This window comes from Hyperolius riggenbachi, chromosome 7 (genome assembly GCF_040937935.1).
Source record: "Hyperolius riggenbachi isolate aHypRig1 chromosome 7, aHypRig1.pri, whole genome shotgun sequence".
Lineage (NCBI taxonomy): Eukaryota > Metazoa > Chordata > Amphibia > Anura > Hyperoliidae > Hyperolius > Hyperolius riggenbachi.
Window position 1 is genome coordinate 305,693,215 of NC_090652.1, and position 26,189 is coordinate 305,719,403.

The window sequence follows — 26,189 nt, forward strand, 5'->3', positions numbered from 1 at the left end:
TCAGCCATACAGACCCCCTGATGATCTACTTGAGAAAAGGTAAACATGTATCTAGGGGAAAGGGGGATATCAGCTACAGATTGAGATGAAATTCAATCCTGGGTTACAGTTCTTTTTTTAATGCTTGGCTAGAACAAACATATAGATTAGGTGTTCTGACTGCTATATCTGACACTGCCTATACTAGCTGTTTGCTGCTGATTCCAGGTGTGTCTAGCCTTGTACACAGGTATGTTGACTGTCACCTGTAGGTATCAGGATCCAATGCCTCGGCTGACAATTTGGTGCTGAGTGCTGTATAAATACGTTATAACTCTGCTACTGTATTAAGCGGGGGAAAGGATGACACATATTACACAATGGAGATGGGTGAGGTGTATAGTAGGACAATGCAATTAGAGGTCGGTAGGCCGTGGAACGTTGCTCAAGATTTTCCCTGCCACCTGTACCCACTCTAGGTTCTCGGTCGAGGTGGTCCTTAACGGCTATCTTGCCCAAGTTTCCTTCAGCATGTTTACATAGCTTTACTTATGAACTGATTGCAGAGGCCTAACAACAGCCCCATGACCCCTACATTTTTGCACTCTCTGGCCAAATACTTCCAAATTGGCTTTGCATTTTCTGATTGGTCCAGTGCTTCCAAGTTCTGCCATTGAGTTGCTGTAATGCGGTGTTTCCGCAGAAATTTCCGATTTTATTTCTGCAGAATCCAAATGAGCATCCCTATTGGTAAGCCTCAGAATTCATGCCCACATATTGCAGTCACCTCACCTACAATTTAACTGACTTCTTCGGCTCGGGTATCCTTTAAGTGGTTAAACAAATTTTAGTTTTGAGACATAAATGAACTGAAACATACATCATAGAGAAATCTCTCTCGTGTTAGAATGGGATAAGGAATTATAGAATTCACTTAAAGACCACATAAAGTCGTTAGACATCCGCCAGTGTTCCATGTAACACAGTTTATCTTGGCGTCCATGACATGATTCCACCAAGGAAATCTACGGCAGTCACAGGCATGGACCGTGCTTCTCAACTAGCGAGAGTTTCCCCAGAGGATTCCAGTGCATTGTATTACATGGCGGTGTTCAGAGTCATCGGGGTCAGGGAATCTGATGGAAGTGATTGATGTTGGAGAGGAAGGATCGGAAAGTCGATGAAGGGCAGTCACAGAGAAGAGTTCAGCTTCACTGACCTATTACTGAGCTTATCCAATAAGGCAGAGAATTACCCGGGATGTGCAGCAATCCCTTACTACTAGTAATGGGTATGTAACGATCGGTGTCAGCAACCAGAGAGAGAATCTGATCCTTGGCGATCCGCAGTATCCCCAAAAATACAGATATACCCGATCATTGAGGATCTGCGGAATCGTCAATAATCAGATATGTCTAACCTCTAGACACCAGGGAGAGTGTAAGTGTTTGGTGCAACAGTAACAACTCTGAGTAAAGACCACCAGAGGAGCTGGTGGCCTATAGTCCCGAGGAATTCACCCCTGAGCGGTGGGTGAGATTCCTGTAGCCTGTGGACCCCTGAGCGAGGGACCAAGGCTGGGGCGCAGGAAGCCCTGCTGCTAATATGTAAGGCTTTGCCCTGAACTGGGCTAACATAACACAGTAATAACACAACCTAGTCTGGGTGTGAGGTCCGTATTCACAACACCCTGGAACTAGTCTGGAGTAACATAAATGATAATACAGTTCCCTAGTCTTGGGTGTGAGGTCCGTATTCACAACACCCTGGAACTAGTCTGGAGCATAACATAAAAGATAATACAGTTCCCTAGTCTTGGGTGTGAGGTCCGTATTCACAACACCCTGGAACTAGTCTAGAGAATACACAGAGGATACACAGTATTCCTAGTCTGGGGTGTGAGGGCCTTGATCTCAACACCCTGGAACTGGTCTAACAAATAATACCATACAATTAGTACTTTAAGCTATCAAGAATCTGACTCAGTGTGGATTCCCAGCTCCAGCCGGTTCTGGCACACTGTCAGGTCTAGCTAAGGTCTGAGTGCCTTCACGCAAGTGTTAGCAATGGCAGACAACCAGCAACTGACAAGCAGCAGAATATATAGTTGCTGGACTCTGCTGCCCCGCCCGAACCATTCAGCCAATCATGAGTCCTACAGGAGTCAGCTGACCTTCCTGATCAGCTGACACTTCCCCTGCTGGTATAAAGGTCCTGCATTCAGGCCTGCGCGTGCATAGCTCTCCATCTGTCTAGGTGCACTAACAGACCCAGCCACACCAAGCACACGCCGCCGCATGCAAGCAGCCGCTTTGCTATCAGGACATGCAGCGGCTTTTCCGCATTCCACCATACTACCAGACGCGTGTCCATGCGTGCAAACCGCCGCTTTGGACGCGGAATCAGCCGCCTCGTTCTTGGCATATGCGGCGGCTTTTCCGCTTTTTCTCACAATACCCCCCTCCTGAGGAGTGGACTCCGGACATCTCCTTCCTGGCTTTCCAGGACGTAAGTTAGAGAATTTTCCTTTTATCTCATACTCAGGCCGGCCATCAATCCACCCAGGGAGGGAGGGAGTGGAATCCACCTGCAGCGCTGCCCCGGGCGGGGACACAGAAAATGATTTTTTGTCAGCCTGTTTTTTTGGTGGTAGAATGGTTTTGGGCCAAAAACCCCTGTCTAAAGTGTCTGCTTTGGGGCTTTTGCTATCAGATTTATGCATGAGAGGAAACCGTGAGGAACAGGAACCATTAGAAATAACTGTACACTGTCCTGCCTTTCCTGCGACCTGTATCCTAGTTTTATCCACCTCGCCCTTCTTTAAACAGTGCTCATGACAATGAGCTGACCAGTTCAGTAACTGTCCTGAAGCCCAGTCAATCAGTGGAGAGTGGAGTTGCAACCAGGGCATACCGAGAACAACAGCAGACCCTTTCATCGGCAGGACCAGGAACTGTAAACTCTCTTCATGCACTGCCCCTAAACAACATGACAGTAGGGGGGTTTGGGAAAGAAACTGGGCACTGCGCAATGGAGAGTCGTCCACTGCAGTGACCGAAATCTGCCGGTCGGGTGCAGATAACGGTATCCCCAGACTTTTGGCAAAATCGTAATCGATGAGGTTCGCTGATGAACCCGAGTCCACCATGGCATCTGCGGACTTGGTCCGACCTTCCCACGTAACCGAACAAGGAAGGATCAGCCGACCATCGTTCAGGGATGAACCCTGCTTACCTATGATTTTGACTAATCCTAGGCGATAGCTTTTGTCTGGCCTAGTGGAACCATGTAAAGCGTTCTTCTTTGGGCTCCTGCGACTCTTTTCCCCCAGATTCAACCTTGTGTACCCAATTTGCATAGGTTCGCCTGGAGGTGAGGGAGACCGAGAAGAGTCGTGTAAGATAGACCTTCTGGCCACTCTACCACGAATCTGTCTCTGGTGGCGCAAACGGCGATCTATCTGTATGGCCAAAGAGATTGCCTCATCCAATGATTCGGGCTCAGGATGGCCTATCATTACCTCATGAATATTATCTGACAATCCGGCCAAAAAACAGTCTAGGAGGGCGAATGCGTCCCATCTAGCCGAGACTGCCCACCTCCTAAACTCCGCAGCATAATTTTCCACCGGACCTTTGCCCTGACGCAGAAGCTTAAGCTTCCGTTCAGAAGTCGAGGCGATGTCTGGGTCATCGTAAATCATAGCCATAGCCTCAAAAAATTCATCGACCGAGGTCAGGGCCTGATGCCCAATAGGAAGACCATATGCCCAGGTCTGGGAATCCCCTGACAACAGAGTCTTAATGAACGTAATTCTCTGTGCCTCGGTTCCAGACGAATTAGGTCTTAACTCAAAGTATGATAACACTCTATTTCTAAAGTTCCGAAAATCAGATCTGTCGCCAGAAAATTTTTCAGGTACAGGCATACGCATGTCTGTGCTAAGAGGAGATCGCACTGATTGAAGTCCTGAAATAGCCCCAAATATCTGACATATCTGGGTCTGTTGGTTCAAAACTGCCGCGGAAAGTTGGTTTACCGCGGTGGTCAGGACTTCAACATGGCTATACAGTGCGTCCATTTGGGTTCGGTCTGCCATTCTGTAACGATCGGTGTCAGCAACCAGAGAGAGAATCTGATCCTTGGCGATCCGCAGTATCCCCAAAAATACAGATATACCCGATCATTGAGGATCTGCGGAATCGTCAATAATCAGATATTTCTAACCTCTAGACACCAGGGAGAGTGTAAGTGTTTGGTGCAACAGTAACAACTCTGAGTAAAGACCACCAGAGGAGCTGGTGGCCTATAGTCCCGAGGAATTCACCCCTGAGCGGTGGGTGAGATTCCTGTAGCCTGTGGACCCCTGAGCGAGGGACCAAGGCTGGGGCGCAGGAAGCCCTGCTGCTAATATGTAAGGCTTTGCCCTGAACTGGGCTAACATAACACAGTAATAACACAACCTAGTCTGGGTGTGAGGTCCGTATTCACAACACCCTGGAACTAGTCTGGAGTAACATAAATGATAATACAGTTCCCTAGTCTTGGGTGTGAGGTCCGTATTCACAACACCCTGGAACTAGTCTGGAGCATAACATAAAAGATAATACAGTTCCCTAGTCTTGGGTGTGAGGTCCGTATTCACAACACCCTGGAACTAGTCTAGAGAATACACAGAGGATACACAGTATTCCTAGTCTGGGGTGTGAGGGCCTTGATCTCAACACCCTGGAACTGGTCTAACAAATAATACCATACAATTAGTACTTTAAGCTATCAAGAATCTGACTCAGTGTGGATTCCCAGCTCCAGCCGGTTCTGGCACACTGTCGGGTCTAGCTAAGGTCTGAGTGCCTTCACGCAAGTGTTAGCAATGGCAGACAACCAGCAACTGACAAGCAGCAGAATATATAGTTGCTGGACTCTGCTGCCCCGCCCGAACCATTCAGCCAATCATGAGTCCTACAGGAGTCAGCTGACCTTCCTGATCAGCTGACACTTCCCCTGCTGGTATAAAGGTCCTGCATTCAGGCCCGCGCGTGCATAGCTCTCCATCTGTCTAGGTGCACTAACAGACCCAGCCACACCAAGCACACGCCGCCACATGCAAGCAGCCGCTTTGCTATCAGGACATGCAGCGGCTTTTCCGCATTCCACCATACTACCAGACGCGTGTCCATGCGTGCAAACCGCCGCTTTGGACGCGGAATCAGCCGCCTCGTTCTTGGCATATGCGGCGGCTTTTCCGCTTTTTCTCACAGGGTAATTAAACACTAGCAACTGGTAAGTTTGTAAAAAGAACCATGCCATCTATTACCAGTCTCGGCTTATCCACAGTAGTAATAAGCAAAACAAACAAAAACAAAAAAACACTATTTTGTGAAAATTGTATATGTATAACCCAAAGATGAACGTGTCAAATGGTGAAAACAATTGTGTTGATTAGTGAAAATGATAAGTGTTGCATCTAGTAGTGATGGTTGGACATGCCAATTTATGATTCCACGGAAATTCTGATTTTCACCAATTCCGATGACCTATTTCGTGGATTTCTGAGTACTGTTTTTCTGGTCTTTTTTTTTTTTGCATTCTGTGATTGGCTAAATACTTCTGAGTTGACTCTGCAGTTTCTGATTGGTCCAATGCTTTCGAGTTCTGTGATTAGGCTAAAATGACCAGGTGGCGGTAATGTGGTATTTCTGCAGAAATCTGATTGCCGAGTTCTGATCGGAAAAGTGGAAATTTAATTTGATCATTCCTAGCACCTGAAAAAAAACTTTGAATGTTGAGAAATTCAACACACGACATTCAGTTATAATTTCAGTGCCTAACCGTAACTGACCACCCCTACTGCTGCCTAACCCTAAACAACCCCCCCCCCCCCCCCCCAATGCCTAATCCTACCCACCACCCCCACCACAAATCCAAAATAGCAGGTGACGTAGAAGTTTGGATCTTCCATAGGTGCCAATGTTAATTTTGGCAGCAAGGAGAAATTTAGGCGTCCAATAAAATAGTTATTTGTAGCCTCAGTTTGGATAGAGGGCAACTCCAGCACCCGCTATTTTACTGGGTGCCCCCAATTTTTCTTAATCGCCAATATTACCATGCTGTGCCACAAGTTATTGTTTCAAGGTAGAAAGGTTGTTAGGTTGGCACTGTAGCAATAAAAGTTGTACTTGAGCAAGGAGCTTAATTGGCAGGACCCACAATGTTGCATGCACTACATGACTAAGACTGCATGCTCTGGTCAATAGTAACAGTATTGTGCTGCATAGAGGAGGGAGAGAGAGGAGAGGAGACCGGCACTGCTGTCATTTTATTTCAAGTGCAAAAAGTGACAACTGTAAACACATGTTGTTCATATTATAGACATACCATTCTAGGCGACAAAGATAAAGCAGAAAACCGAGAGCCCAATATAGTGTAGTATGTATTGAATCAGGGATGGTACATGAAATGCAAGTATTATACTTACAAACACGGGTTACCGCTAAGGCAACCACTGTATAGGCAGGTAGGGAGATTAAGCCTGTCCCTACTCAGAACTAAGATGTCGCTCTCTGTAGATAGGAGAAAATAGGGTGAACCACCCTTCCACCTGGGGTGGATAAGCTTGACGAAAAGGTGTACAGAGGCGCCTCTGTACACCTTTTCGTTAGGCGACAAAGGTGGGTGACGGTGGGTGCTGGGCATTGTAAGCCTGATGGCCGTTTCGCGCAAACGTGCGCTTCTACGGAGGCTTTAATGCGGGCTGGCTGCTGGCCAGGAAGTGGGCGGTCTCCAGCGGCGCGAACACGCCGAACGCCAACCGTAGTTTGTATTTAAACCCCGGCCAGCAGCCAGCCCGCATTAAAGCCTCCGTAGTAGCGCACGTATGCGCAAAACGGCCGTCAGGCATACAATGCCCAGCACCCACTGTCACCCACCTTTGTCGCCTAGAATGGTATGTCTATAATATAAACAACATGTGTTTACAGTTGTCACTTTTTGCACTTGGAATAAATATTTGACAGCAGTGCCGGTCTCCTCTCCTCTCTCTCCCTCCTCTATGCGCCACAAGTTATTGTACTTGCTAGCACTACGATCGTTAATAAATGCGACTTGTGCTATTTGTGGAAAGCTCATTACGCACCTTGCATTAGTATTAGCATGGGTGGCATCCTACCTAATAATTGGCAAGTGTCCCTGCGTCCCATGTCCGTGTGTCAGTGCTTTTTGTCTCTGCGCATGTGCAGGGAGGGGCGCAGAGACACTGCCGAGAGCTGGGGGGATGACGCGCGGTAGACGAGGACGGGTCCCAAAGGGGGGCGTGCGCGGGCGGGTGCGCCGATAACAGAGAAACCAGTGCGGCGGGGAGGAAGGGCACCGCCACAGTCTAGCGCCCGTTTTTAAACGGGCCTTAGGACTAGTTATACTATAATAATCCTGATTCAAAACTTCTTGTCTGTAAAACACATGCTCGAGACTCCAGCAATGCTTAGCTACTAAAATAAGAAATTACACACACAGTGTTTCTCTCCCTCCTGCCTCTCCCCCCTCCCCTTGCTTGCAGAGTGAGTCCTGAGACACAGGCTGGAGGCTGAAATGATTTGTCTGTGATCTGTCCACACAGGAACAGCTTGCTAGCAAGTAAGGATTAAACATGCCAGCCAACTAGCCAAGTACATATGTAGGTAACTTTTTTTTCCAAAATAGCACCATCATTAGATAGCATCATTTGGACAATCTGCTCTGCTCAACAGCCTCTGAGTTGTGTTTGTGGTGTTTAAATTTGGTTCCTATCATTGCTGAGCTAGCTAGCCTTCAAGGGCACCCGAGGTGAAAATAAACTAATGAAATAAACAATTGTATCTATCCTTATTCTCCTAAAAATGACTTTTTTTAAAGATATTCCACAGTTTTATTTTATATTTAAATCTATTTTTTAAATTGTTACTGTTGTATTTTTTTGGTTAATGACACATTCATTGAAGTAGGCCAGAGCTGAAATCTATGAACTATTGACCCTTTTTATCTCTTTCCTGCTCTCAGAAGCCATTTTCTGCTCGGAAAGTGTTTTATTTTTGTAATGTCTTATCAGTGAGTGTCACGCTGTAGTCTGACCCAGTCCTAACTCAGATAGGAACTGTCACTTGCATACCTGATGTTTAACTATTCAGGCAGAGAAAGAAAAAAAAGGAACACAGAATAGTTATTAGGGCATCATACATACACATGTCTATCTCATCATGTCACATGTCATCTCAGGTATCCTTTAAAGGGAACCCCAGGTGAGAGGGATGATGGAGGCTGCCATATTTATTTCTTTTTAAACAATACCAGTTGCCTGGCTGTCTGCTCTTGATCCTGTGTCTTTAATACCTTGGCTGACTCAGGTTTTACTGGATTAGCCATATGCTATCACCCAGATGGGCCTCATTAGGCAGCCATTATGCCTGATTTGTACCCCCCCCCCCCCCCCCCCACAAAAAAAAAAATAAATACAAATAAAATAAATTAATAAATAAATACAAATTTGAAACTGGAGCTGCCACTGAGTGTTAGTGGAATTGCAATACAACTTTACTGAAAGTTTAGCAAGTCAACCCCCATGGGCTCATTCTGCTTCACATATGGTTGTTTCACTTCAGATCTAAAAAAATCATCACACACAAATAAGTAGTACGTTTTGAGCCACACATTACTTTTCTCCTATGCTGCTAGAACTTACAGTAGGTAGTAGAAATCTGACAGAAACAACAGGTTTTGGACTAGCCCATCTTCTCAAGAGAGATTCTCAAGGTTTTGTTTAGTTTCAATTTAAAAAGCACGTAGTGAATGGCAGTTGCTTCGTCCAACTGCCAGAGTAGTGCACATTGAGCAGGGAGGCTGGCCAGCAACTTTGTATAAATCCTTTTCAGGGAATCCTTTATAACAAAACCCCTGTGTCTCTGCATCCTCCTGTGTCCGTCCTTCCAGACTTGACAGATTGCTGTCTGTGAACCTCATTGCATTGTGGGAAATAACAGCTTTTTCCAACTGCCAAGCAAGCAACATCTCCCTGTGTGCATATACTGCAGACAGAGGTGGAGAACGGACGAGCGGGACGCATCTGTGCTCGCGTTGCGGGGGACGCCAATAGGCTAGCACTTATTTTTTTTATGGGCGGGCTTTTTTACTAGAGGTTTTATAAAAAATAAAAGTCATGAAGACATGGGGCCTGATTCACAAAGCGGTGCTAACAGTTAGCACGCTGGTGAAAAGTAAACTCAGTTTAGGCATGATAAGTTTAGGTGTGATAAGTTTAGGTGTGATAAGTTTAGGCATGATAAGTTTAAGCGCCAACTGGGTTAGCACCGCAGTGCACAGCTGATCAAAAGTTTTACGCTAGCAAAGTCTGGTGCACTTCGTATAAAGTTTAATGGCGCTGCTTTGCGTGCGGGACTTTGCAAGCGATCTAAACTTATCTAAACTTATCATGCCTAAACTTATCACACCAAAACTTATCATGCCTAAACTTATCACACCTAAACTTATCATGCCTAAACTTATCACACCTAAACTGGCTTTTCACCAGCGTGGTGCAATGGTTATCATGCCTAAAGTCTCTAACTGGGTTAGCACCGCTTTGTGAATCGAGCCCATAGACTAGGCTAGCCCAAAACCTGTTGATTTCTACTACGCACTGTACGTGACAGCAACATAGGAGAAAAGTAATGTATGGCTCATTTTACTCTGGAAGAAACGTACTTCTTATTTGTATGTGTTTACATGTATTTCAAATTTTGCAATTTTTCGCAATAGTGCTCCTTTAAATATTTTCATGAGCTGCAACCCAATAACCCCACAAAACAACATAAAATCAAAGTCATTTGAGAACACTTAAACTTAATTGGGAAGAAGTGAATGCGAGCAGCGAACGCTGTGGCAGAGGCTTTTGTGATAAAGAGAGTGGATGGTTATTCGAGGACGTGCAGAGTAGTCATAATAAGGGAGAAATTGAGTTTAACAAGCTAATTAAACTAAAGGGAACAGATTATCTTTCAGCTTTTACTTTGTGGCCGGCACAATACATTCCGCTGACCGCAGCGACCCCTATTTGTGTTCTGTCTTGTTTTCTCTAAAATCAGAGCCCCGGCCAAGCATTTAAATAAGTGGATACCAGATGTGAAAATAGTAACACACAGAGACAGGGGGAGCAGCCAATACTATAACCTGTCCTGATGCTTGTCGATGATCCTCCAATTCTCATTTCTGCCCCCCACATTGCACGGGCATCAGGACAGGTAATAGTATAGTGTTCATATGCCAAATTTGGCTACAAAGGGTGCCCGGTGTAGCCGAAAAAGCTAGTTTAAGTTTATAAAATGGATGTTGTTATAGGCAAAACTTCATTGAGCTATAGAAGGGCTCTAGATATAGTTGAGAAAAGTGATTATTATGATCTAACTTCTCCCTACTCTCACACGGAACCCTCCCCTGATGGTGCCTAACCCCAAGACCCCCCTCCTAACCCCCCTGGTGGTGCCTAACCCTAACCCCTCCCTGGTGGTGCCTAACCCTAAGATAGCCCTTGGTGATTACTATGACCTAACTTCTCCCTACTCTCACACAGAACCCTCCCCTAACACCCCCTGGAGGTGCCTAACCCTAAGACCCCCCCAGGTGGTGCCTAACCCTAAGACCCCCAGGTGGTGCCTAACCCTAAGTCCCCACTGGTGGTGCCTAACCCTAACCTCCCTTTGTGGTGCCTAACCCCTCCCTGGTGGTACCTAACCCTAAGACCCCCCTGGTGGTGCCTGACCCTAAGACCCCCCCCCCCCCCCCAGTGATTAGTATGACCTAATTCCTCCCTTCGTTCTCACAGAACCCTCCCCTGGTGGTACCGAACCCTAACCCCCTCTAGTGGTGCCTAACCCTACCCCCCCCCCCCCCCCCCCCGCTTGTAATGCCTAATCCTAACCCCCCTGCAACCCCGAATCAAAAATAATGACTATAAAAGGGTGCCCTTTTGTAGTATAAATTGAAGACCTTGTAGCCGAATCAAAAATATGGGCTACAAAGGGGCGCCCTTCTGTAGCCGAATGTAGCCAAATAAAATATGGGCTACCAAGGGGCGCCCACTTGTAGCCGATATCAAAACTCAGGTGCCCTTTTCACCACCTTGTAGCCGATATTTGCAGAAATAACATTGATGTCTATAAAGGAGCCATTTTTATATAGACGGCTCAGGCGCCCTTTTCAACTGATCCCATAGTATATGCCATTGCCTGCTTCCCCGTTTCTGTTAGAATTTTACATCTGGTATCCTTTAACTCTTCCTACCCACACAGCTGTAGTTTCCAGGGATGGGCTTCTGCAAAGTCACATAGGCTGTGGTGTGGGGCTTCTACTCAGGGGCCGGACCTACCATGAAGCCACCTGAACCATGTGATTCAGATGGAAGAATCAAGGGGGCGGCGTTTCAACAAACAGTTTGGACCACCTGGTGCCTGCCTCCTCCCCGCTCTCCCACCTGCCTTCCTGACACACACTACCCTCCGCATACACGCATTCTCCAATCCCCATTCTCATTCAACCGGTGGCACCTACTGCCCTTCCTTATGACATCATAGGGCATGCTACGGTAAAACCTTATCACTGTCCAGAGATCCCCATGGCCAGTCAGAGGGGAAGCTTTGGCATGCAACCAATCAAATGGAGGTGCTTGTGTCTCGTGAGTGGGACCACGGCACTGTCATTGGGCAAGTAACTGCACTCAATGAATAGCATTGTCATTTCATAGGTCACTGCTACTAAGCAAGTACAGCGTTGGCCCAGTGATGGTACCATGGTCCCACCTAAGAGACCAACAGCACCAGTTAGCAAACGAGCAGAGGGAGGCTATGATTGGCTAGTATGCTGGCACTGGCAGCACCTCCGCCTGATTGGTCGCATGCCAAAGATTCACTGGTGTACTACACCAGGGATGGTCGTAGTCAGCCAACTTCGCTATGCTGGAACTACACATAATTTTACGCTTTGCCAAACTACGGCTTCACAATCAAATATTCGCTTCGTATGCATTTTGTAGACTACGCGTTAAAATACGCAATTACGCGTAGTGCGAAGCGTACTGTATGTGGATGCTTATGCCCGTATGCAGAGAATTTTATGCATTAAATCCGCTGTGAATGCTTATACCAGGAACTCTTCTATGCGAACATTCCCCTTGCGTAAATTTGTAAGCATACAATCGCACGCAGAAAATTAGACGCGAGTAACTCATTCGTAGTTTACTACGCAATACACATGTTAACTACGCGTAGTGAGCGTAAGCTAAGCATAGCGGTACTTTGCTACGCGTAAATTCGTAAGCGTAGTTTTGAAACTTCACCTTCGAACTACGATGCGTAGATGCGAACTACAATGCGCAAATTCGCACTGGCGTAGTTTCTGCTCATCCCTGTACTACACCCCACTCTATATACATAACGTGAACTCTGCATTTGAAAGTATAATAACCTTGGGGGAGACATGGAACCCAATCTTTAGCACAACAGAGCCACAAACAAGGTAAGGAGTTGGCCTTCACCACTTCTGAGTATTGCCGGCGATTTGTGTTGGTTGGTTTGGACTTCTGGTTGGTTTGGATTACGAGGACTCTACTGTACTTACAAGTTTCATGTTGCCAGTATTTAGGCAGCCACTGTCATTTAGGCACCGGGAAGATTGTTCAGAAGGGGATCAGTTAGGCAACTGATAGAGGACATGTACCAAAAACAGTAATAAAAACTGTAAAAATTCAAAGAAAGGTACCAGCCATCACTTTGAGCAGAATCAAAATACACACATCTTCGTAATAAACTTCTTTTTTTCATGTTCCAGGTAGCGGTTTGAATGACGGTTTGTGGCATACGGTCGCAATTAATGCCCGAAGACACCGCATCTCCCTAACGCTCGACAATGGAGCTATGCCGCCGGTTCACATAGCCATGCCGCTACAGATTTCCACGGGACATCGATACTATTTTGGTGGTAAGAAAAAAAATTACCATTGTTCTTTTTCTTTTCCAAAGGAATCTATACCGATTCAGTTTTTGCCTACCCCTCCCATTGGGGGAGTTGTTGAAATTTTTTTTTAAACATGATGTTCATTAGCACCTGTTTGGTAGAGTTGGTTAATTATTGTATACACCTTGAAAATTCCTGACTTTGTGCCAGTGTATTTTTAAGAATCAATGCTGTTTTGAAGACAGAAGGTAGTCACTGCAAATACTGATTTGACTTAGATTTCTCTTCTCTTGTTCCACTTTTGGAGAACAAAACGTTGCTTTCTTAAAAAGCTTTGCTTTTAGAAAACAAACTTTTGTTTTCCATAGCGTTTTAGTAAGAAAGCTTTTTGGTCTATTGCAGGCCCTTACACACTCCTAGAAGTTCTGGTGCACCATGAGCTTGCTGGATACTCTGTAGCTCTTATTTCAATTGTCATTTTGTAAACTGGTGAGAATAAAATCAATTAGAATAATCTTTGGGGAAGCTTTCTTACTTTACAATATTTATTCACACACCCACTTAAAGGGAATCTGTAACAAAAAAAACTAACAAAAAAAACAAAACTGGGGTGTACTTACCTCAGGAGGGGGAAGCCTCTGGATCAGTGCCAGATTTACCATAAGGCACTGTAGGCTTGTGCCTACAGGCGCTTGATGATAGAAAGGTGGCTCACTCTGCTCCTCCTGTGCCTCCCTTCCTCCTTACCTATGCAGAGTCGCGAGCAGAGTGTAAATGAGAGGTTACTTACCTAGGTCTCAGCATTCCACTGACCGGATCTCCCTTCAGTCGGAGACAACTAAATACTGAGGGTACCTCTGGCTCCCGTCCCGAATGCTAAGGGACACCTGTATCTACCTATGGTGGGCAAGGGAAGTAAGGGAGAAGTGACAGCTGGGCCAGCACACTTGCGGTTCGGTTCAGCAGGGGTTGTAGATTCATGGAGGGTGGAGTCTGGGGTGCCAGGACATCTGTGCCTATAGGCACCTTTGACAAAAATCCGTACTGCTCTGGATCCTAATGAGGCTTCCCCATCCCCTTTCACCCTTCGGGATCCAGTGCTGGCGGCCCCTGAAATATCAGTTGACAAGCATGTCGACTGTGGCGCTGCACTATTTAACTTCCTGGCTGAAGCACAGATGCAGTAGCAGCTTTCCAATGCTCCGGTGGAAATAAACAAGCCCATTCAGGTCCGCTCTACTGCACAGGCGTGAGCTGTCTGTGCAGTAGAGCCAGGGCCGGCGCTACCATAGAGGCAAACGAGGCAATTGCCCCAGGGCCTCAGAGCCTGTAGGGGCCCCCAGTGGCTACAAGAGGAAAAACTTTATTTTCAAAAAGACCTTATAGTTTTTGAGAAAATCGATTTTAAAGTTTCAAAGGAAAAAAAAAACACATTTAAAAACCCACCGACTTTAACGGTTAATAGCAAATCCACCTTAAAGGGACACTTAAGTCAAAATGAGTTTTACTCACCTAGGGCTTCCAATAGCCCCCTGCAGCTGTCCGGTGCCCTCGCCGTCTCCCTCCGGTCCTCCTGTCCCCGCCGGCAGCCACTTCCTGTTTCGGTGACAGGAGCTGACAGGCTGGGGACGCGAGTGATTCTTCGCGTTCCCAGACACATTTGCACCCTCTATGCTGCTATATGGTATATGATATATGCTATAGAAGCATAGATGGCGCTATTGTGGCCAGGAATGCGAAGAATCACTCGCATCCCCAGCCTGTCAGCTCCTGTCGCCAAAACAGGAAGTGGCTGCCGGCGGGCAGAGGCGTATCTAGAGGGGTGCAGGCATGGCTCCTGTCATAGGCGCCACAGCACCATGGGCGCCATATCTGCCCCTGTGCTACGCCCCATGCCTCCCTGTCACTCAGAACTCACATCAATTCTGTTATCTGGAGAACTTATCTACTTCATTTATGTATGTAGGGCTCACTTGGCTTAGTGTAAAAAGGACAGAGAGGAAATATGAGATTTCTAAAAAAGTAACTTCATCAATATCCAGAGCTAAAAAACACAGGCAACCATAACACATGGACACGAGAGAGGATGCCGTTTTTAGAGGGAAAAGGGGCTCCGACCAGGGGTGGGGGCGCAATTTCAGTGTTTGCCATAGGCTCTATATTACCCAGATACGCCCCTGCCGGCGGGGCCAGAAGGATCGGAGGGAGACGGCGACAGCACTGGACAGTTGCAGCGGGCTATTGGAAGCCCCAGGTGAGTAAAACTCATTTTTTTTGTTTGACTTAAGTGTCCCTTTAAATGATAGGAACCCTAAATTTGCAGGATATATTACGGAGATCATTGGCAATGATAGTTTTTGAGAAAATCGATTTTAAAGTTTCGAAGGAAAAAAGTATACTTTTAAATGCCACTTTTAGTAGCAAACCTAACGGTAGTGTAATTTTACATGTATCAAAAGAAAGGGCAATACATTTCCTGATGAGGTTTCCAGAGGGCCCATACGTAGCCGCAGCTCTTTGGCCAGGGATCGCTATACAGCCGCAATATGGCTGTATGAACATCCCTGGCAGTTTTTCCTATTTTCCCATTTTTTATTTTTTTTTTATGTTTAGAGTGTGGGATTTTTTTTTTTAAATGATGTGGGGTCCCCCCTCCTGAAACTTTTTAACCCCTTGTCCCCCATGTAGGCTGGGATAGCCAGAATGTGGAGCTCCGACCGATTGGGGCTTCACACCCTGACTATACCAGCTGCAAAAAAAGGTCCCTTAATGCTGATTTTTGTTCCGGGGTATCTGTTGGGGGCCCCCCAGGTTTATTTTGCCCTGGGGCTCCATTGTTGCTTAAACTGGCCCTGAGTAGAGTGGACCCGATTGGGCTCAGCTATTTCCGCCTGAGGCCATCGGAAAGCCACTACTGCCCTAGGTAACTATTTACATGGCTGCTGTTCGGGGGCTGATGTCACTAGACCCAAGGGACAGAGAAGGGTGGAGGAAACCTCATTAGGATCCAGAGGCTTCCCCCTCCCGAGGTAAGTACCCCCCAGGGGCTGTTTTTTTTTTGGGGGGGGGGGGGAGGGTTACAGATTCTCTTTAAAACTTTTGCACAGTTTTGTACACCAAGCAAAGTATATTGCATTTGACTGCATGTATTAATTTATTTTCTCATTTCCGACTTGCAATAGCCCTTGAGGTATAAATAAATATAATCAGTGAAACGTTAAAAAGAAATATGCCTGACCTGTGTTGAAGGGTCAAAGCTGGCAATAAAAAAGCCAGTCAGTTCGGTTAGGCAGTTCAATATACAACAATTCCGACTCCAGACCTCATAAGCGGAAATTTTATATGACAAAGCTTATATAATAAAGGAGACACCAAGACTTCCGAGACGTTGAGGTCATCCATCAACAGAGGTCATAAAGCCGTAAATGCCTTCTCAGATATTGGATGAATTTGATTAGTCTCTCTCTCTCTCTTTCTGTCTTCTTACCAAACAGGCTGCCCAGACCATCCTTCCGACTCGACTTGTATAAATCCGAGTTCTTCGTTCCAAGGATGTATGAGGCTGATCTTTATTGATAATCAACCCAAGGACCTCATCCTGGTTCAGCGAGGAGTCCTGGGGAATTACAGCGACTTGCAGATCGATATGTGCAGCATAAAAGACAGGTAATTTAATGGACGTTGCAAAAGTAGATTTTGAAAAATAAATGTGCTACTGCAATGAGCTGAATCATCAACATTTCTGGTCTCACCTTGTGAGGGTCATGGAGGAAGCAGTGAAGAAGTGGAAAATGACCAACTTGTTTTCTCCATAGAGTTCATCTTCTTGTTGGTGTTCATGGACTAGCTAATCTTCCATGACCAATGAGATTGTGCTAAGTGACTAGGCCTGTCACTATAAAAGGCGGCGTGCAAGCAGGGTGACCGCCCTGGGCGCAGATCAACAAGTAGAAGAAGGGGGGCAAAGGCAGAAGGACATAACTGCTAGGGAGCTGGTGAAGTGCAGTGCAGCCAAATGGAAGAAGATGATTACCAGCACAATCACCTTCCTTGACTCCTCCTGGGCTGCCTGCGTCTGATGTCAAGTCATCATCACATCACCAGCGCGTGATGACACCTGATGTCCTGTAGCGGTACTGCAGGCTGTCAGTGCGCAGCATCCATGGAGGAGTCGGCTTTCTGGGATCTCTTTGCCTGTGTGTTTTCCTGGTCCCCGCTTCCTCCTGGATGAGCGACTTGTCACTAGTAAGTAGGCAGACCTACTTGTGCCCTGTGGCTGTGTGACTGTCTCTAAAGAGTAAGAGTTCGTGAGTCCATGGGGGTGGGGGGGGTATAGGGGGCGCAATTTTTACACCCTCGTCCTGGGTGCAATTTAACCTAGAAACTGCCCTGGCGCACGTGCACACGTGGGAGTGCCTGTGGACGTGCACAAGTGTGCAGTAGTTGGATTAATATAGTACGTGACTCTCACGTCCTGAAATCTTAGGGAGACAAATTGGGATGTAGGAGGCATGTCCAAGAATGGGAAGTGGGTAAAATAACTTTTTAGCCCTCTGCTTGCTTGTTGGTGGCATAAAATGTGTTTTATTGATGAGGTGTAAATGTAACACCTAGGAAAAAACTCCTAAAAGAAAAATTACACCCAGGGTGGCACAAGTGACATTGGGGTCTATGCGGTGCCCATTTTACCAAAGCGCCCTTGGTGCCCAAATTACCTGCTTTGAGGCCGTGTTGGTGTGAAGGGTTCCATTTGTAGTGTCTATTTGAGAGTGTAATAAGATCGTTTTATGATTGTGATCAGTGGTCAGACAATGTTGGTATATAGGGTGCCAGGGCTGAATTTCTGAAAAGGCCACCATGGCCCGGGTCCTGGGCGACAGCTGGCCAAGGGCGGCTGGACATGGAAGGAGAATTGCAGCATATGGAAGAAGAGGTTGTAAATAAGCACATGGAAATAGGGAGCTGCTGCCCAAAGGCCATGCATAAAACTAAGGGAGGGATGAATGAGGATTGGACATGGAAGGGAAGCCGCAGTAAAGTTGGCCTAGGGGTGGAAAAAATATAAACCTGGCCTTGTAGGGTGCTATATGTGAAGTGTAATAGATGATGGTTGTGGTCAGTGGTCGGGCCATGTTAGTGTATAGGGTGCTATGTGTAAAGTGCAGGGCAGTTTCTAGGCTAAATTTCACCCAGTTCGAGAGTCAAAAAATACGCCCCCCCCCCCCCCCCCCCCCCCAAACCAAAGCTGCTAAGTGAAATCATGTCAAAAGGCTTCTTGAAACCAACTCACCATTTTTATTTATTTTTTTAATTTTTTTTTTTTTTACTACCCCTCTTCCATGGGCTTGCTCCTGGCTGGCTTTGGCTGCCTGCGAGTCTGCTAGTCTCTGGACTGACTCAGGTTGAGAGGCTCTGCGAGTGCGACGCAGTCACACACTGCGTATTTATGGCTGCATGCGGCCACCCTACTCTTGCTCGCTGTCGTCGGCTCCTCCCCCAGCCAAGCCCAAGCGTGAGGTGGGCTGCCTGTATCTTTCCCGTTGCGCCGCGCAGCCTGCCAGTGTTGCCAACCTTTCACGTTATTTTTTACTGACAAATACCTAAAAATTTACTGACAAAAGATTTTTACTGACAAAATTTCTCCACTAAATGCACATAAGAGACAGTTTTTTCACCAGTAAATGCACATTAGAGACCGCTTTTCACCAGTAAATGCACATAATGACAAACGGGTATATGTGCCCAGTATATGGAGCCAGGGGGTATATGTGCCCAGTATATGGAGCCAGGGGGTATATGTGCCCAGTATAGAGCTAGTATAGTGCCCAGTATATAGGTAGCATAGTGCCCAGTATATAGGTAGCATAGAGCCCAGTATATAGGTAGCATAGAGCCCAGTATATAGGTAGCATAGTGCTAGTATAGTGCCCAGTATATGGGTAGCATAGTGCCCAGTATATAGGTAGCATAGTGCCCATTATATAGGTAGTATAGTGCCCATTATATAGGTAGCATAGTGCCCAGTAGATAGGTAGTATAGTGCCCATTATATAGGTAGCATAGTGCCCAGTATATAGGTAGCATAGAGCCCAGTATATAGGTAGCATAGTGCCCAGTATATAGGTAGTACTACCAGTATATAGGTAGTATAGTGCCCATTATATAGGTAGTATAGTGCCCATTATATAGGTAGCATAGTGCCCATTATATAGGTAGCATAGAGCCCAGTATATAGGTAGCATAGTGCCCAGTATAGTGTTAGCATAGTGCCCAGTATATAGGTAGCATAGCGCCCAGTATATAGGTAGCATAGCGCCCAGTATATAGGTAGCATAGTGCCCAGTATATAGGTAGCATAGTGCCCAGTATAGTGTTAGCATAGTGCCCAGTATATAGGTAGCATAGTGCCCAGTATATAGGTAGCATAGTGCCCAGTATATAGGTAGCATAGTGTCCAGTATATAGGTAGCATAGTGCCCATTATATAGGTAGTATAGTGCCCAGTATGTAGTATAGTGCCCAGTATACAGCAGTATACAGTAACTATGCTCCAGTCCCCCAGCCCCAGTGCCCCGCCCAAATTTACTCATTAGCCCCACAAATAATCCATTCCTACCTACCGGACTGGTATCTGCTCTGGCTGCCCTCAGTGCCCTGGACTCTGCAATACGTTATTGCCGCGGCGGCGGCTGCTGCTGCAGCCTGCAGACAGGGGCTCGCTCAGTGTCCTCCTGGTCGGCTCTTCAGGTCGGGCTGCCCGGCTTCCGCGGTGAGCGCTCTGCGGCGCATCATGCATATGACGTCAATCGTGACGTCAGTCGCAGAGCGCAGCAGCCGGGCAGAGGAGAGAAATGATGCCGTGGATGCGCTCCACAGTCACACACAGGAAGGAAGCGCAGGCTGAGGTCAGTGAGAGATCGGCGGCGGTGGCCGCAGGCGCAGTAGAGGGCAGAGCAGACAGTGAATACATTATATTAAATTAGGCCGGCTCTGAGTGGCGGCGCGCGGGGCCTGGGGCGATTGCCCCACTTGCCCCCCCCCAAAGGCCGGCTCTGCTCCTGCCTCTCGCTGCACCGGCTCCTAGGAGCAGCCAGCAGTGACGTCACAATCCTTCTGCCTGGCGCCCCCCCAATTTGTCTTTCATCGGCGCCCCGTTCAGCAGAACCGGCTGAACGGGGCTAGAAACGGCCCTGGTAAAGTGTAATATATTATTATTATTGATTTATAAAGCGCCAACATATTCCGTGGCGCTGTACAAAATAGGAAACAAACATGGGGTACATAATACAGACAATGGTGTACACTAATATACACGATACATAATTAGTGACAAAATGCAAAACATGATACAAAATACAGAATACAAAATACAGAATTGGTAATGACAGTGATAAAAGTAACATGATGAATAAAATGTATAATGATTTCCAAGACGCAAAAGGGGGAGAGAGCCCTGCCCTTGCAAGCTTACAATCTAAAGGGAATGGGGGGAAACAAGAGGAGGGGTAGTATACAACAAATATATAGAGGCGGTGTGTTTTAGGATACCTAGTAGGAGTGCAATTTGGTCTTAGGTCAAAAAGAAGTGGCCGAAGGTAGCGCATATGCTTTTCGGAACAAATTAGTTTTTAGAGAACATTTAAAGGTAACAAAGGTTGGCGAGTGACTGGTGTGTTGTGGGAGGGCATTCCAGGGAGGGGTGAAGCACGTGCAAAATCTTGTAAACGTGAACGTGAGAAGGTGATTCTAGAGGAGGACAACAGAAGATCATGTGCAGTTAGTGGTCAGGCCATTTTGGTGAATAGGGTGCTATGTGTAAAGTGTAATAGATGGAGATGATGGTCAGTGGTCAGGCCATGTTAGTGTATAGGGTGCTATGTGTAAAGTGTAATAGATGGAGATGATGGTCAGTGGTCAGGCCATGTTAGTGTGTAGGGTGGTATGTGTAAAGTGTAATAGATGATGATTATGGTCAGTGGTCAGGCCATTTTGGGGAATAGGGTGCTATGTGTAAAGTGTGATAGATGGTGATTATGGTCAGTGATCAGGCCATGTTAGTGTATAGGGTGCTATGTGTAAAGTGTAATAGATGATGATTATGGTCAGTGGTCAGGCCATGTTAGTGTATAGGGTGCTATGTGTGAAGTGTAATAGATGATGATTATGGTCAGTGGTCAGCCATGTTGGTGTGTAGGGTGCTATGTGGTAAGTGTAATAGATGGTGATTATGGTCAGTGATCAGGCCATGTTAGTGTGTAGGGTGCTATGTGTAAAGTGAAATAGATGGTGTTGATGGTCAGTGGTCAGGCCATGTTAGTGTATAGTGTCAGGAACCGGCCCCGCAGCACGCCTGCAGATACGGTTCCCGACTGCGGGTTTGACCAGATCGAGAGGGGAGCAGCCTTATTTAAGCTACAACAAGGCTGTCGCCCCTCAAACACTTCTTACTGCCACCACTAGCTGCCGCTAGACACTTCAGCGATTCTCACTCTGCTATCGAGTGATCTACACGCAGTCCGCGTTTTCGTATTTGGGTCAGCTTTGCGCTTTAGGCCAAATACGGGAACGCCACACACACACACACACAGTACAATCGTACAGTAGCAAGGCACAATCAGGCACTGAATCTTACAAGTTACACTGCAGTCTCTCTAGGCTATAAGCGTTGACTTAGTACAGCAGAAGTCAAACTTATTCAATAACGATTTAATATTCAAGAAAAAAAGTGGAACAATGCAGAAAATAATATAGACACAAGATTTACAAAAAACAAAGTAAAAAGTACAAATGAAAGTTACAAATATACACCACAAGACAGTTTGCATAAAATAAAACGTAAATAAACGGTACCAGCATAAACAGAGCATTGTTTGCGTGGAACACGCGGTCTGGTCAGGAACCAGGTTAGTCCTAGCATCGTTGCTATCTTCAAAGAACTATGAGTTGTGAAGGACCTGTGCGGGTTCTTATAGGCCCATTTGGGGCCTGGGGGTACAAGTCCAACCTGCCTCCGAAGGTTTGTACAGAGTGCTTGTCATATCCTGTGATATGCAAACCTCAAAGGTCTTTCCTGTCCCACTTTTGATCTTTCAGAGATTTCCCATCTCCCATAGATCTAATTTCCACACGTAAAATTGTATCAAAAGGACTTCAAAACACTTCTCACACTTCCAGCAGGCTGTCATATGCAAATTCCAGAGTTTCCTGTTAGCCTTTTGATGTTCCCAGATTGTATAGTTGGTCAACAGGTAGCTGTTTACATGAATACAGAGTTCAAAGCAATGCAACACCTTTGCAGGATGCCGGACAAAAGAGGGGTCATTATCTAATTACATAAGGAACTCACATTAGCAGCTTCCCACTCCCAGAGGACTGAATACAGACTCAAAGTACTTCATCCTGTTATACAGACAATCGCAGCTTCCCCCAAAGCCAGACTGGCTTTAGCCGACATACAGGTACACATCTGACATATTACACAGTAGACATAAAAATGGGAAAATATGGCTTCTGTATTATCCCAACATCATAACTAGTTGTGATATCATGACATATAGAGTACTATGTGTAAAATGTAATAGATGGAGATGATGGTCAGTGGTCAGGCCATGTTAGTGTGTAGTACTTCGTGTACAGGGCATGCTAGGACTGCGTTATGCTGATACGGTGACATAAGGTCACATAAGCAGTGTAGCACATTTTGAGAATAGCCACACACATATCTGTTGGATTAAATGTTCCCAATCTCTCCTGACACAGTCGGTGAGCTCACAAGACAGAGGTAATTGTATCGGCTTGGCCCATTGTGGTGACACACAATCTCAGTGACTCACTCGCGGCATTGTGATCTGTGGCTAGCGCTTGTAATGAGAACCTAGGAATGCACCACAGAAGCGAAGCTGAAAGGAGGTGAAATAGAAGAGGTATTTCAATGGGTTTTGTTTGACTATCTCGTCTCCCGCAGCAGAAGAGGATGCAGATTTAGAGGCCTCGGCGGTTGCGGGCAGAATAAATGCGGAATCGGAACAAACGCTGACAGATGATTTCCTGAAGTGTTTAGAAAGAAGACAATTATATCTTTCTCCAAACTGATTCGGAACAGGGCTGTGAATAGAACTTAATTAGTGATTTTGCGAATTTATGGCACAATTTACAATAGACATCTGATTGGACAATTTCTGTGAATTGCAGAGAAAAGAAAATAACCTTTTTTTTTGTGAGGGAAATGAAGGAAGGGATTAAAATACCCATTATTCCAGGCAGCTTTTGTGAGACACCAGTTAGGGCCCATAACAGAGCTATTTTTCAGTCCTTTGTTATGGGAGAGGGTGTGTAGGTGAGACATGTGTGTGTTGTGTTCTGGCATATTATCTTTATTTATAGAGCGACAACATATTCCGTAGCGCGGTACAACATGTAAAACATACAACAATGGGGAGCATAGAGACATGCCTGCTAGATCATCTTTCATGACCTGTAAGGCTAGGGGGGTGAAAGAAGCCCCAGGTAGGTAAAACAGAACCCCCCCATCTCATGTTTACTTTAACCACTTCAGCCCTCAGTCGTTTTCACTTCATGCATCCGAGCAATGTTCACCTCCCATTCATTAGCCTATAACTTTATCACTACTTATCACAATTAACTGATCTATATCTTGTTTCTTCCGCCACCAATTAGGCTTTCTTTGGGTGGTACATTTTGCTAAGAGCCACTTTACTGTAAATGCATTTTATCCGTAAGAATAAGAAAAAAATTGAATACATTAATTATTTCTCAGTTTTCGGCCATTATAGTTTTAAAATAATACATGCCTACATAATTAAAACCCACATATTGTATTTGTCCATTCGTCCCGGTTATTACACCCTTTAAATTATGTCCGTATCACAATGTATGGCGACAATATTTTATTTGGAATTAAAAGTGCATCCATCACTTATTTACAAGCTTATTGTAACGATCGGTATCAGCACGCAGAGAGAATCTGATTATTGGCGATCTGCAGTATCACCAAGAATGCAGATATATACCCGATTATTGATGATCTGCAGTATCACCGATAATCCGATATATTGCTAACCTCTGGGCACCAGCAAAAGAACACAATAAAGACAGTAGTATAATTCACAGAAGTGTGGAAATATCCACCACACGGCAATTCCTCAGAGGTGTGGTTACCTCTGAATGGGAACCCCGTGAGTGAGATCCTCTAACCAGGCAGAGTGAGGAATCTCGACCCCTAGCAGTAATCGTCTGCTTGGGGCAGGCGTCTCGGAGAGGCAAGCCTTAGAGATAACCCTCCAGTGGGTGACGTTCCACTGGAGGGAGAATGGTCAGACAGGCAAAGGTTCAGCAACAGAGATGACAGATAAAGTACAAAGACAGAAGGCTGATTCGGTATCCAAGGCAAGCAGGGTCTGGCAACAGTATATCAGATATGCGAGGTACCGAATCAGAAGACAGAGGAGTAGTCAGAAAAGCAATAAGTCATAACAGATATCAAACAATGCCTAGTCCGAGTGCGAGGTCCTTGGTCTCAGCACCCTGGAACTAGTCTGAATAATAACACAGATCAACAGTACAAGTAAACTGGCTAAGTGTGAATTCCCAGGTCCACCTGGTTCTAACACACTATAGGATTTGACTAAAGGTCTGAGTGCTTTCAAGTAGAGATCGCAACGGCAGACAACCAGCAACTGACAAGCAACCTGTATATATAGTTGCAGGACTCTGCCGTCCCGCCCGAACCACTCAGCCAATCAGGAGTCCAACAGGAATCAGCTGATCATCCTGATCAGCTGACACATCTCCTGCTGGCATAAAGGTCCTGACTTCTGGCGCGCGCACGCGTAGCCCTAAACCTGTGTGAACTAACAGGCTCAGCCACACCAGCTGCACGCTGCTGCGTGCAAACCGCCGCGCTGGACGCGGAATCAGCTGCCTGACTGTTGTTGCATGCGGCGGCTTTTCCGCGTTCCGCTCTGCCGCCAGACACACGCTTCCGCGTGCAAACCGCCGCACTGGATGCGGAATCAGCCGCCTGCTCAGTAGTACTCACGGCAGCTTTTCCGCGATCTCTCACACTTATAATAAAAAAAATAGAAATATTTTATCTTTAGGGGGGACGTAGGAGGCAGAAAAGACAAGGCTTCCGAGAGAAGCTGTCGCTTTTCTGCAGGGGAGAGGAATCAGTGATCGGGCACCATGGCCCAATTCATTGATTCCTGGGCTAATGATCCGCGGCCGGGAGCGCGCGTGTATGCCCATGGCCTTCTGGATGTAGTTCTACGTCCAGGAGGAGAAAGTGGTTAAAGCAGGCTTTTCAACCTTTTCACTAACTCTACCACTTTTATCGCCTGAAAAGTACCAACAGTGCACCTGCAAAGTATAGCGGACAGCTGCTGCTGAGCATGCGCGAATACCAGCTAACCCCGGCAAGAAGATCCTCAGTGATCCCGGTACTTCATCCCCTCTACTTAGGAAAAAGGGGGAAGCCTCTTTAGGATTTAGAGGCTTCCCTCTCCCACTTTTTTTTCTTACAGGTACAATGTAAGAAAAGGGAGGCATATGGAAGGTTAAAAGCAGGAGGATTTGGTGGGGAAAAGGGTCAGAATTAGATTGCTAGCCTACTGATCACAATGAACTGATCTATATCTTGTTTTTTCCGCCACCAATTAGGCTTTCTTTGGGGGGTACATTTTGCTAACAGCCACTTTACTGTAAATGCATTTTAACAGGAAGAATAAGAAAAAACGGAAAAAAATCATTATTTCTCAGTTTTTAGCCATTATAGTTTTAAAATAATACATGCCTCCATAATTAAAACTCACGTATTGTATTTGCCCATATGTCCCGGTTATTACACCGTTAAAATTATGTCCCTATCACAATGTATGGCGACAATATTTTATTTGGAAATAAAGGTGCATTTTTTCCGTTTTGCATCTATCACTATTTACAATTTTAAAATAAAAAAAATATAGAAATATTTCATCTTTACATTGATATTTAAAAAGTTTAGACCCTTAGGTAAATATTTACATGTTTTTTTTTTTATTGTAATGTTTTTTTTTTATATTAAACATTTTATTTTGGGTATTTTTGGGAGGGTGGGATGTAAACCATAGTTTCTTAATGTAATTGTGTGTTGATTTTAATTTTTTTTACTTTTTGTTGTAGTTTTACTTTTTGGCCACAAGATGGCGGCCATGAGTTTGTTTACATGACGTCACTCT

At 45.8% G+C, this 26,189-nt stretch overlaps 1 protein-coding gene across 1 annotated transcript in view; it reads left to right on the forward strand.

The window, feature by feature from the left end:
• The window catches only part of LOC137526181 (contactin-associated protein-like 5), a 508,827-nt gene that overhangs the window by 280,667 nt on the left and 201,971 nt on the right, over window positions 1-26,189 (forward strand). Inside the window, exons 9-10 of the mRNA XM_068247401.1 lie at window positions 12,829-12,978; window positions 16,449-16,620. Of these exons, the coding sequence (XP_068103502.1) occupies window positions 12,829-12,978; window positions 16,449-16,620 (322 nt within the window). The remainder of the gene's footprint in view (window positions 1-12,828; window positions 12,979-16,448; window positions 16,621-26,189) is intronic.